Source organism: Convolutriloba macropyga, chromosome 14, assembly GCF_964194025.1.
Source record: "Convolutriloba macropyga chromosome 14, txConMacr16.3, whole genome shotgun sequence".
Lineage (NCBI taxonomy): Eukaryota > Metazoa > Xenacoelomorpha > Acoela > Convolutidae > Convolutriloba > Convolutriloba macropyga.
In genome coordinates this window covers 2,290,223-2,303,659 of record NC_134481.1, presented here as the reverse complement: position 1 = coordinate 2,303,659, position 13,437 = coordinate 2,290,223, and the positions used below count along the sequence as shown (strand labels likewise).

Genomic DNA, 13,437 nt, shown 5'->3' with positions numbered 1-13,437 from the left:
TTAAAATATCTTTTGTTCAACATGGGCGAATTCCCACAGGAGCTTTAAAAAAACTAAAATTTTTCCTTTGCACAAATCTTGTTCAAAGTTAGGTTAAACTAATTACAGGCCTACTTCCCTACTTAGCTTGGAGCAAGGTTTATGAAAAGAATTATGTTCAATCGGGCGTACTCTTACTTTGAAAGATTTTCTTTTATCATACACAATTCGGATTTCGAAACAAACACAGTACAATTGATGAACTGGTTGGATTTAAGGAAAATTTGAGATCTGTTCCTAAAAGAGGAAACGCTTTCAGATCTGAGGAAAGCTTTTGATAAAATTGATCACAAAATGATGATTAACAATCTAGAATGTTACGGTATCAGTGGAAAAGTATTAAAATGGTTTGAATCATAACTCGAGCATAGAGTGCAGCGTGTTCATTTGAACGGAGTTCTGTCTACAGACGATACAAATCTAATTGCTCTAGGAATGCAGGCAATTGAAGTTGAACAAGAGTTAAAGAATATTAGCAAGTTTCTCAATTCAAACAAATCAGTGCCCAATTTAGATAAAACGGTACAGATGGTTGTCACTTTAGCAGCTAATGCGTCAGACAGTTTCTGTTTTAACTCAAGGGAAATAAAAAGGAACCAGTTTGTAAATATCTACGAATACTTGTTGATTCAAGCTTTCTTTTTGAAGGCATATTGAAGAAGTTAATAGGAAGTTAAGTAAGCAATGCGGTATTATTGCAAAACTGAGACATTTTGTACCTAGGAAGCTGTTGATACAGTATTACGAATCAAACGTTAGGCCTATTATTCAATATGGAGTCTGCTGTAGTTACTCTTTGCTTCTGCCTATTTATCTTTTACAGAAAATTTTAAAGTTCATTTATTTCAAAAAAAACCGATTCATGTGAGGACATATTCCGGAAGCACTCCATATTGACTGTATATAATATGCACGTAAATGAATTGATTAGGTTTTCTCTGACAGCAATCAGTGGCCTTCATTGTGTAAGTTTTTGTAATGACTTGTTAGTACCTTGTTCTATAGAAAGAGAAACTAGGGGATCGGCAATTAAGTAACTCAAACAACCTTTATGCAAAAGGAAAATAGAGCACTTTTCAATCAAATTTCGTGCAGCAAAGTTATACAATAAATTGAAAAGCCTAGAAATTATTCTCGCAGACTTTGAAGCGAAGACGTCCAGCGAAATTGCTCACTTTTGCCATATGTTGAAGTGCTCATTTTTAGTTTGCAATCACGAACTCGCAAGATTTTTATTTGATTTTTAATTTTTGTGTCACATTGCCTATCTCTCAAACAGTGTTAATTTGTATAATTTTTTCTTTTCGATTTATATTAATTGTTGTTTCATTTATACTGAACTCTGGGATAGACTGAAAAGTGGGCGTCTATAGCCCCGTTGTGTGTCCTCTCCAATGCACTGTATTGTGCAGTAATTTGCATATTTTTCATTGGAGAAATTAATTTTCTTCCTTTCTTTAAAAAAAATCCTTTTGAATTTTCCACGTCGGCTTATTTTAATGCATTAGAAACTCGAGATCTTTTTTTAATCCGGTCTTTTTACAATTTTTATAGCTTCTGAGCTGATTGGGTTATTACGTCATCCCAGGAACTGTCTGTGCAACGCACACTACCAGGCGAGAGTCCTCTTGTTCAATTTAAAATCGAGGGCCCGTGATGTTCGAGCCTGCTTAAAGAATTCACAATTTAGTATTCATCCTTACTACTGCCTTTCACACTAGTTCCGCATGCATGAAAGCAGATCAATTTCCGGACATAATCAATACACAATAGATTCCCAAAATTGAAAAATCAAATGGCTAGGTAGGAAAAGAACGTAGGGGTTGATTGAGCAAGGAAAGTTATACCAAGTTGATCAAGCTCACAAACAATTTTTTTTAAATCTTCAAAAATGTAAATTTAAAGTTATAACCACAACAAAAACGTTTGGATAAATATTTACATTTTCAAAATCGCCTCGTAAATATATGAATAGTTTGGTCTTTATACTTCAGTAGAACAAATTTCTAAAGCCTCTTACTTGTCTATCTATAGGAACACGTTCATGCAGTTTGACCATTTCGCTGCTTAGTTTTTCCTAAAATTTATTTTTAGTTTTCTCTTTTCAGATTTCAATTGGCAAATTATTCCACTTCCTAGAAAAATTTCTAATCAGTGATCTGTCACTCCATTTGGATTGGCACTTATTCTTTGGAAAGTACTGGAGAGTTCTGGAGTTATTGGTCAGTTCGTACTTTTCAAAAATCTTGAATGAGGAGTTTTTGGTTTCTCGACTGCTCTCTTTATATTGTGAGAGGAGGTCAAAAAAATTAAGAAGACAAACGTTTTTAATGAAAAGCTCTGCTGGTAAAATTTTGTCTTTCAATAATAGATCTCTTGCGCTGTCAAACTCTTTGCGCAGGTGGCAAACCTTTATTCCCCAATTTATTTGTCTATTAACTCTCTGAAGTGACTTAACCGACAACGATTGAAAAAAAAATGGCACTGAAATGAGATGGGACAAAACAAGTGATTTAAATAGCCCGATTCTTGCTTTTAATGGTAGAAAATGTCTTACTAAGTAAATTGACCTAATAGCATTTGCCATTTTTGTTAACGTTTTGTTTAGCTGAATATCAAAATTTAGATTGTTATCAATCATTATACCTAAATAACGACAACTTGTTTTTGGCTCTATGAAAATTCCATTATAATGAAATTGTTCAATTTTTGATTCACCATTTTTTGAAAAAATCACAATTTCTGTTTTATCTCTGTTTAAGTTTGGCATATTTTGCCTCATATAACTGTCAGTATTTTCAAATACACTGTTAATTTCGCAATAAAAGATTTTCATCAGATTTGGAATGACAAATAATGCATGTGTCATCTGCAAACTGTAAAACGTCCTCTCTTTTCATTTTTTCTGGGAAATCGTTGATATAAAGTATAAAAATTAATGGTCCGAGAACTGTTCCTTGAGGTACTCCGTGATTGATTGTCACCCAGTTCGAATATTCAATGCCGTTCTTTACGCATTGTTTTCTGTTAGATAAAAACGATTCTAGCATTGCAATTGATTCCGTACTAAATCCATATTTTGCAATTTTTTCGAGAAAAATTTTGTGAGATATTGAGTTAAAAGCTTTGGCCAAATCCAAGAAAATACTAACAACGGTTTCGTTTTCTTCTAACAAACTGTTCACTGATTCTGTCAACGATATTACTGTATCATTCGAAGATTTTCTTTTCAGAAACCCAAACTGATTTTTATTGATTAATTCATACTTTTCAACATGTTCTAGCATTTGTTGGAGCAAAAGTCTTTCAAAAAATTTTGCAAGAGTTCGTGTAACTGAAATTGGTCGGTAGTTTTCTGCTTCCAGTGGATCACCTTTTTTGTAAATTGGAGTTACATATGCTTTTTTTAAGTACATCGGGAAAAACATTTTTTGATATGCATTCGTTTTTTGCAAACTGTAGATGTGTTCCAATAGACATTTTGCTACACATGAAGGACCATGTAGTAAGTAATCCAGGACCCGCTGCTTTGTTTTGTGGTAATTGATCAATTACAGTAAACAGTTCTTTTCTCGTTATATGTCTGAAGGAAAACTCAGTTTTGTCAAAATCATAGTCCGGTAGCTCAACTTTTTCTGTCTTGCCTTCGTATAAACCTAATTTAGAAAAACAAATATTAATTGTGTTAGCGATTTCTTTTTTGTCTTTTAAAATATCTTGTTTGAACCGAATTCTAGAAATTTCGCTATTTTTATCCTCGTGTTTAATCTTTGTTTTAATGAATTTCCACTGTTGTTTTAAATCGGGAAGACTTTCGAACAATTTCTGTGAATAATTGTGACTCGCTCTTCTAAGTAGTCTGTTTGTATGGTTTCTTATTCTTTTGTATGAGCTATATGTGTCAACGTCTCTTTTTTCCTTCCAAATATTGAAAAAGCCTGTGCTTTTCGTTGATAAGATTCAATATTTCTCTGGATAACCATTTCTTTTTTGTTGACTTTGACGATGGCTCTCCTATTTTAATGGGAGCTACATTATTCAGAATATTTTCAAACATATTTGAAAATTTTTCAAAAGTTGAGTTTACATTGTTTTGTTGATACATGGGACTCCAATCCGCGGATACAATTGTTTTGTTAAGATTAGCTCTACTAAATTGGATAGTATCCCTGTAAAAAACCTGCGTTTTGTTGTTTTCATAATCGATATCCAGTGACGAAAGGAAAATTTGTGTAAAATGATCACTTCTAAATAACTGCTCGATAACAGTGTGTAAAATGATCACTTCCAAATAACTGCTCGATAACAGTTATTTGGTACCAGTTATTTGGATAACAGTTATTTCAGTACCTTGTTACGAATAGCATGTACCGAAAATAGTCCATTCCATAATCACTACTCTAATTTCTACTACGTTACCATATAGCCAATCTATCGATGCTATCATTTTTGAACCGAAGAGTAGGTTAATTATGCTAAGTGATTTACCGTCAAACATGTACTGGGTGAGCTTCTGGTCTTTCTCTTGGTCAATGGAGATTCCAGTGGATGACAGAATATGTTTCAGGTACACCAGAGGGGCCAGAGTTAGCATCGTCTGTTCACCACAGCCAGTCGGCATCCGAACTGCAAACAAACATATGCTACCAGCCCCATAGTGTTCCCCAATTACATGAAAACTTAAGCATCCATGATTGCCAGTGCTGGCTTGCATCTGGAGTTCAAGTGTTTATTAGACCTCTGGAGTCTTACACATTATACCCCAACCCCCACTTAGTGGTCAGATAAACTGCAACCCCTAATCATGGCAGATTGAACAAAAGTCCTTTAGTAGACCACTAGATTTTTTGGGTTAGACACGTACTGTCAATTTTATGACACATACGGTCTATAAGGAAAAAGCCCTAAAAGAGCTTTCTCAAAATTGATATTCGAGATCAAAAACTCAAGACTAATACTCAAGAATTAGGGCAGAGAAGTTTAGCACCACTTAGATGCACACTATTGATCCTTAACTAGTAAATGTTCATAAAAATTTAAGTTCCATAAGTGAGTTCAGAAATCATTTTTTTGGAGTGAGGTAAGTAAAGGCAGAAACGACGTCACGGAAAGACGAAACAATGACCTGAAAGCAGAAATGACGTCACGGTAAGACGAAACAAAAATCTGTTAGACGAAGTACAAAAAACATAGCAGGACAAGTCCTGACGTACAATTCCAAGAATTTTAATTAACTTATTAAACTACTAAATCTAGAAGGGACTATGAATTGGAAAAACCATTTCTAATAAAATCAGATCAAAAAAGTGAACACATACCCGGCAGATTGCCGGAAACTAGCCGCCGTTGATTCCCACAACTCTATTGGGATTGAAAGAAAAGGAAATATCAACAAAAATTGATTTTTGTACAAAAACATTTTTAAGTGCGATTTATTTTGATGTCATTTCGTAGTTGAACATACTCCTGTCTCTCAGTGAGAGGCTACAGGGTCTAGTGTGAATACCAACAAGCATTATAGATAGTAACTAAAACTTATGAGAACAAAGTATGGAAGTACCGGGCATCTAAAAATGGGCTTTACGGGTTTATCCCGTTTCCATTTCTGACTTTTAATACTGACTTTTAATATTGACACTCATTTTGAATTGCTTTGCTGAGCAGCTGCTGTTTAAAAGGACTTTGAGCAGAATGACAGAAGAGTGAAACAAGCCTAGAGAAGTCAAAAAGATTTCACGCAAACTGTCGAAAAAGCGGCAAAATGAGGTAAAGCGGAACATTTTCTTGTTCGACGAAGTAAAAAAACATAGCAGAACAAGTCCTGACGTACAATTCAAAGAATTTTTATTGACTAAACAGAAAACTAGACCTAGAACGGACTATGAAATGATCGGTAAAACCATTTAAAAGTGAAATTGCCGCATGTGAACGAAAAATCACTAGCGAGAAAGCGAATTTTTGTTCAAACAGCGTTTTCTCACTCTACTTTAAAATTAGAGCAAAAAAATTTTACGCCTTAAAACTACTCGCTTTTTTGCTTCACTTCCCTGTTTCGGCGTGACCAGAATCACTACTCCAATTTGACTTCAAAAATTATGAAAATGTGCGAACAGATCTTTAAAGAAAGCCAGCGCCCCAATACAATTCAAATTCTTTGAATTGTAAAAAAATCAGGAGCGCAATAATAGCCGACTGGAATTGCTGACGCGGCTATTAATAACGAATATAAAAATCTGCAGCATAATCTGCTTAGTTAAAAGGCGTAGGTAATTTTAGATAGTTTTGGTCCATTAATGAATAGTTGAGCTATTACATTCGTTCATCACGTTAGTTTTTCAACTATCGTTATTTATGTATTAAGGGATTTCATTATTACCTGTTGAGATAGAATACGAGTGAATTCAAAGGGTCTTAGTTGCCTACATTTACTTATTCATTTGCGTCACAATTTCGTTTCAATCAACAAGGCTGTCAGATAACCAAAAATTAGCTAATAATTCTTCATAGAGCTGTAGTATCAAAATACCAAAGAACAATATAACCGACTGACGACGAAAGAAATGCTCTCATACGACAGAGGGCGCTTGATTCTATTATAGCCTGCTTCAATCCGTCGAGTGGGGCACGTGGGGCGTGGCCACTTTCGAGAACAAAAATGGTCAGACGAAAAAAAATCAGCTAATTAGGGACTTTACACATGAGTTTCTTTTACCTTACATTTATAAAAATTAACCTTAAAGTGCAGAATTCAATTTGCTGACTGAGTTAGGTGACGTATGACCAAAGTCTATTAACGCAAATGACATGAAAGCTAGTGAAGAAGTAGGAAATGACGCCACGCTCGCAAAAGCCGTTAGTGAGAGGAAGAAGTCATTCAAAAATCTTTGCCCTCGGAACCAATGAAAAACATTAAAAAAAGATTGTCAAACGACACAAAGAACATAGCAGGACAAGTCTGAAAAACAGAAGGAAAGAATTGGAACAACAATTTAGATAATCCGGTTACAAAACTCACAAGAAACAGTGGTGAAATTGCCGCACGTGAAAACAAGTTTTTATTCAAACACCGTTATCTTACTCTACTTCAAAATATGCGTGAAAAAATTTAGGCCGCAAATCCACTCGTTTCTTCACTCAACTTCTTGCTTCGGCGTGACCAAAACCATCACGTCAATTTGACCAGCAAAAACATGAAAATGTGCAAACAGATCATGAAAACAAGTACGCCCCAAAAAAATTCAAATTTTTTGAATAGTTAGAAACCAGGAACTTCGCAATATAGCTACGCTCAGTTTACAGCCACAAAACAAGCATTCGGAGTCTAAAATCCGTGGACTTTATTGTTCAAAAACTTACATTTCTAGAAAGTTAAAGCAAAAACAAACCGACTACCGTTAGTCAAATTATCAGCAAATCGCTCTCAGAGCGGCCAGAAAACTAATCTAGAAGAAAACGGTTCAGCGAAGGTCTTGCAAGGAAGCGTGTAAAAACAAACAATTCTCTTATATACTTAAGTTCAGTCCATCAAAACAAACTATCATTTTTGCTATCCGCCTCTGCTGTATTGCGTAAATAAATTCACAGCTTACAGTAAGGTTTCGAAGGTCTTCTGACGGCACTAAAAGGGGCAACTTAGTTCGCTAAGAGCCTTCAAAAGACGTCAATAGAGGTTACTATTAAGATTTAACATAGAAACGAAAACTATTTTTGTGCACTTTTTATTTGCCAAGTGGAGGGTGGACAAGGGGAATGTTGAGTTGAGAAATTTTATTTCAGAACAAAATTGTCTTCTCAAGCCAACAGTTTCACTGAATCGGATACTCGGAGGCATATGTTTCTTAGAGAGCTGCTCAGCCAATTAATGCCCTCCGAGCGTTACCTGTTTATCCCGTTTGAGGTCGAAAAGTTTAAATTGTGAGACGAAAAATCGGTCAAATCGAAGAAAATTGGATCATAGCCGGCAGATTGCGGAAAATAGCCAAGATCGACGCTTGTGGCCTTACACGCAGTAGAAGTCACTGAAAATGAAAGTCAATTTCAAGAAGTCAGGTCGCAAGAAACATCGGTGGAGACGACGAGTTAAAAAAAAACCACGCTGTCCCCAATAATAGCCGCTATGCTATCGCTTCGCGGCTATTAATAAAAAAGACCACAGGACTAATATAATTGCTACAAACTTCATTTTAGAGCAATTAATTAAGAATGACTATTCGTTATTTATTATATATTAAACATAAGTTGACTTTGCTCACTTAAGTTTCCAGGATTATTGACAGCAGGTGCACTGAGTTGTGAGAATAGTCTGACATGTGCAATTCCACTGTTGTCCACAGCCTCGTGAGGAATATTCAATATAATGCACTCTGTATTTCCTGCTGTCAATTCGATCTTATCGTAATCCTTTATTTGTTCACATCCTTCAGCCTAAAACAAACAACAGCACACATCACAAATAGGAGACTAAATAGCCAGACTAATTTTTTGCCCTTTTCAGCAAAACTGAAAAAAACTTAGAAAACTGTCCCTGAAAATTTAAACTTCAATTCCGATCAAAAATTGCGACTCCCTTTTTACACAATTGAAGCTCAACAAAAATTGCACAGTTTAGTCTATTCTTTCAATCATCCCACGAAGGGTTAATCTATGAAGCAGCACAATTCATTGCACAATCTGCAAACAGACCCACTAAAACGATCTTCAAGTTTTTGTCCATAGACACACACAATTGTGTCGCCGTGTTCTGTACTCGTAAGCACGCACTATCTTGACAAATTGTCAACGCTCATTGGGTGCAAAATCAGTTTATGGAGAAAAGGGGAGGGGAGGAGCATAAACGGTAAAGGTCTCACAGCTTGACCTTTTTTACCATTGAGAAAAGGCCCAAATTAAAGGCTTTAATGTTAGGTTTTTATTTGTGCAACCACTCGAAGAGAAATGATTTTCTCATTGGTTGTCCTTGTTGCAATAATGTTATTTGCTTTTTAAACAAATACATCAACTTGTAACTGCAACTAATCCAAATAAAATCAATTCAATTCAAAAAATTCTGCAATAATTAAGGAAAAAAAAAGAGCCAATGACATGAAATATTACACCATATATGAACTTGTATAAAGAAGTTTAGTTTATGTAACTGACCTTGACTTTGACCTTTTTGACAAAAATGTCATATGTCTCTCTGTTTGTGTTCATTGTATCCTCGGAGGGTGGCTCAGTCAGAGAAACAGTCAGCTCAGGATCACCAATCTTTGTCGCATTCAAGTTACACTCCACCTACACAACATAACACAAAACGGGTTCAACTATTTTGCACTCTTATTATTATACTCTAGAAAAAAGTAGGCATCCTATCGATCATCGCCCCCGAAATACCCCGTGGTGGCTGTAACACATTAATAGCAACAGATACACAAATGAGTTGATGCATTAATTCACGATGCAGTATCTCGTGCCATATTTTTACATAATAATTTACTATGTAATGGCACGTGCTCTTTAACTGGGGAGAGCATAACGTACTGGGGGGGGGGGGGGGGCTGGGGCACAAACGGAAAAGATCCAAAAATGTAGCCTGCAAAAATTTTTAGAATTGATTAATTTGGATCAATCGAGACACATTTTCATAGCATCATACGTATCCTTAAGTAACGCAGTTTGATTCAAACTTCACTCTATTGCGTGCAAGTAATGAAGCCGAGCACATGTAGCCATCGAAGAACCTCCAAAAAAAGTCAATTACAGAAAACTGCTCTTCTTAAGCAAAATAATGAGAGTAAAGCCACAAAAACAAGGACTAACATCCAACGAATTGCTCTTGATCGGCAGGCAGGCGCGGCCTGGCTCACACATTACTCATTTAAAAATTGCACGAATGAATGAATAAAAAATCAGGATGAGGTCAAGTGAGCTATGGGTAACTGACCAATCTGCACTCTTTGTTCGCGATAGTGGGTTCGATGAGGTATGAACAAGGCATAGGGTTTGTGTCATTGGCATCTATGAATTCGAAGTCTCCTTGTGCGAATGTGAAGTCAATGTGTGCAGAGAGTGGACCCTCGTTATAGTTACACACAGTAGCCGAGGCCACGAAACTCTCTTTCCTAATGACGGCATAAGGCGTGTACACTGTCGAGAACACTTTCTTGAATACCACAATCTAAACAAAAACAGTTTTTTTCTCAACTTTTTCTATCTTTCCGTTTTTAAATCCAAAAGTACTTTTTAAGTTTTCTAAGAACAGGCTGAATTATAGGTTACGTGACTCGTCACTGGTCGAAGTGACTGCCATTGAAAAATTCGGGCGTTTACCAAGAACCTTGAAAAAGTTTGAAGAACCTTGGAAGAGGTTCGAGATGTTAAGTTACAATCTCGAATGGACTTCTCCAGAGTCACGTACGCTTGCTTAATACACGAATCTTGTAAGTTGTAAAATGCCGAAAATTCATAGAAGTCGCCTTTTGGTCATGTGTATTAGAACTGAGTATTAGAACTGTGTGTATTATCATTATAAAATGGCTCATCTTACGAGAATCGCACCACTAATATGAATCAGTAGCTATAAACAAACCTACCTTATAGAGGTTGAATGCTTAACAATCAACTTAGATCAATATTGCGAAGCTGTTTAATTGGAGGAATAAGATTTGGATGCTCGAAATGGACGTCAAAATTCTATTGGTTGACCCCCTTCAATGGTGTATTTCTGCTGATATAAATTTATTGAAAGAGCTAGAACGAGCAAAGATCAGTTGGTTAAATAAAAGGCTGCGAACGCGCATTTATCATCCACGAAACAAGAGACGAAAAATATTTGAATCGAGCACCGAATTATCATACTAATTGCTAACTCTTGCTCATAATCCTTCACTTCATGCTCTCACTTCATTTGTTCTTTCTGCACTCTTTCGCAAGCTTAGGTTAAGTCAAGGTTACTTATTGCCTTCTAAGGTTAATTTTTCAGGTGTAATTTTTTGTAATGAAAAAAAGAATTCAGTTGATTTTGTGATGTTCATGCAAGCAACAAATAGCGAACACAACTGTCAGCGAACACAACAAATTCTCTTTATTAAGGGCAGAGAATTTAAATTTTGATTAAGACTTCTGGGTAACTTATTGCTGCTTCTATCGGCTGCTCTAAAACAACCACCTTCAATTAAAGTGATATACACTCATTTCACCTTATCAATTTGAAAAAAAAGTAAAGAAACGTCAATTTCAGAGTGAGGAAGTCATTTTCGAGAGTGAGGACGTGTGATGAAAATCTTGAGCAATCCAGTCGAAATTCCACGAACGAATGTTAATGGACTAAACCACAACTAGAGGTAGAACGGACTATACGAAAATCGGTAAAACCATTTCCAAAAAAATCAGACCAAAAAAATTAAACATAACCGACTAACGTCGGGCGAATTGCTCTCAAACGACCGGCGAGCGGTTGACTTCGACAGAAGCTAGGCACGGTTTAGTGAGGCTAGCTTTAGCTTAATTGAAGGGGCGTAAGTGAGGGCAGCGGTGGTGGGGGGGGGGGGGGGTGTTGCACTGGGAGAGTGGTGCAGTGTGAGCAACAGTGGGGGTGTGGGGCAACAGTTGAGGGGGCGTCAATCTCTAAGAATAGCCCTTCCCACCATAAGTCTCTAAGAGCACTTAATGTCCACTGGGCGCTACCTGTTAATCCCGTTTTTGAGGAAGAAAAGTCAAATGCGTTAGACGAAAAATTATTCAAGCGGAAAAATTGCATAATAGACCGACAGGACTAATATAATTGCTACAAACTTCGTTTGAGAGCAATTAACAAACAAAGCCGGCAGATTGCCGGAAAATAGCCACCGTTGACGCGTTTGATGCATATCGGGATTGAAACAGAAAAAATGAGTCAATTTCTTTTCTTTTTTCTTCTGTTTTTTATCAGAGTCAAAAAGCGTTCTAATTTGGCGTGCAGTTTCAGGTAGATTCTAAAATTGTTTAATTCAGCTTCTAAACTGAAAGCTAATAATCTAAATATCGATATCAGCTAGCAAACACTCTAATGAACTTTGATAACCGAATTCTCAATGACTTATCGGCTTATCCAGTCTATTTGATTTTGCTCTTCTAACTTTGACAGTATTCACTATATTACGTAAAATCAATGCATGAAAGAATTTAAAATCCCTTCAGTTGAAACAGTGAGTGAAGCAAGACAGAAGTCAAATGTTAACATTATGACCTAAATAGAAAAACGTGATCAAAAGGTGAAGCGAATTAAAAAAAAAGGGAGAGCGCCTAAATAATAGCCGTTTGAGAGGCTGACGACGGCTATTAAAAAAAAGAAAATCAATTTCAAAAAGCCGCATCTGAACAAAAAGCTACTAAACTGAAAACTAATAATCTAAATATCGATATCAGCTAGCAAACACTCTAATGAACTTTGATAACCGAATTCTCAATGACTTATCGGCTTATCCAGTCTATTTGATTTTGCTCTTCTAACTTTGACAGTATTCACTATACTACGTAAAATCAATGCATGAAAGAATTTAAAATCCCTTCAGTTGAAACAGTGAGTGAAGCAAGTCAGAAGTCAAATGTGAACATTATGACCTAAATAGAAAAACGTGATCAAAAGGTGAAGCGAATTAAAAAAAAGGGAGAGCGCCTAAATAATAGCCGTTTGAGAGGCTGACGACGGCTATTAAAAAAAAGAAAATCAATTTCAAAAAGCCGCATCTGAACAAAAAGCTACTAACGAGAAAGAGAAATTTGGTTCAACCAAGAACTGGGCCTAGAATTAACTATGAATGGATTGGAAAAACATTCAGAAAAAAATCCGATCAAAAAAAATTGAAAAAGCAGTGAAAATCGGAGTCAAAATGCTGCATGTGAACATAAAAACAATATCGAGAAAGCAAATTTTCCTTCTAACACCGTTTTCTCGCTCTGCTTTAAAATCAGAGTGAAAAAAATAACGCCACAAAACCACTTGCTTCTCACTCAATATCCTGTTTCTGCGTGACCAAAATCATCACTTCGAATTGACTTCAAAAATCACTATGAAAATATGTAAACAGATCTTACATAGTCTTCAGACTGCCGGAAACGCTGCGAAAAAGATTTACGAGCCGTAAAATGCAGATAGAAACGGATACAGAAATGAGTTGGAAAAAAGTTATCGCGGCAACGCAAGAAACTTTAAATTTTAATTCACAACTCTAAATCTATCATTGAGAACATTTTTGGGTGCAAGAAGTATTGACAACGGAGAGTTTCGAACCCGATTTATGACAATCTATGAATGCATGCAATTTAGATCACACAAAAAGCAAGAATCAAGCATGAAAAAAACTGACTGAAAACGAAGCGACAGAATGTTCAACAAATGTAAAACAGAAAAAGAGCGTCACACGACTAAACAAAAACCAA

General features: G+C 36.0%; 1 protein-coding gene across 1 annotated transcript in view; it reads right to left on the bottom strand.

The window, feature by feature from the left end:
* Nucleotides 1-13,437, bottom strand: part of LOC142353372 (pregnancy zone protein-like) — a 153,043-nt gene that overhangs the window by 35,618 nt on the left and 103,988 nt on the right. The window contains exons 19-22 of the mRNA XM_075405604.1: nucleotides 9,962-10,195; nucleotides 9,178-9,312; nucleotides 8,292-8,463; nucleotides 4,528-4,665 (exon numbers count right to left, since the gene is read on the bottom strand). Coding sequence (XP_075261719.1) covers nucleotides 4,528-4,665; nucleotides 8,292-8,463; nucleotides 9,178-9,312; nucleotides 9,962-10,195 — 679 coding nt within the window. The remainder of the gene's footprint in view (nucleotides 1-4,527; nucleotides 4,666-8,291; nucleotides 8,464-9,177; nucleotides 9,313-9,961; nucleotides 10,196-13,437) is intronic.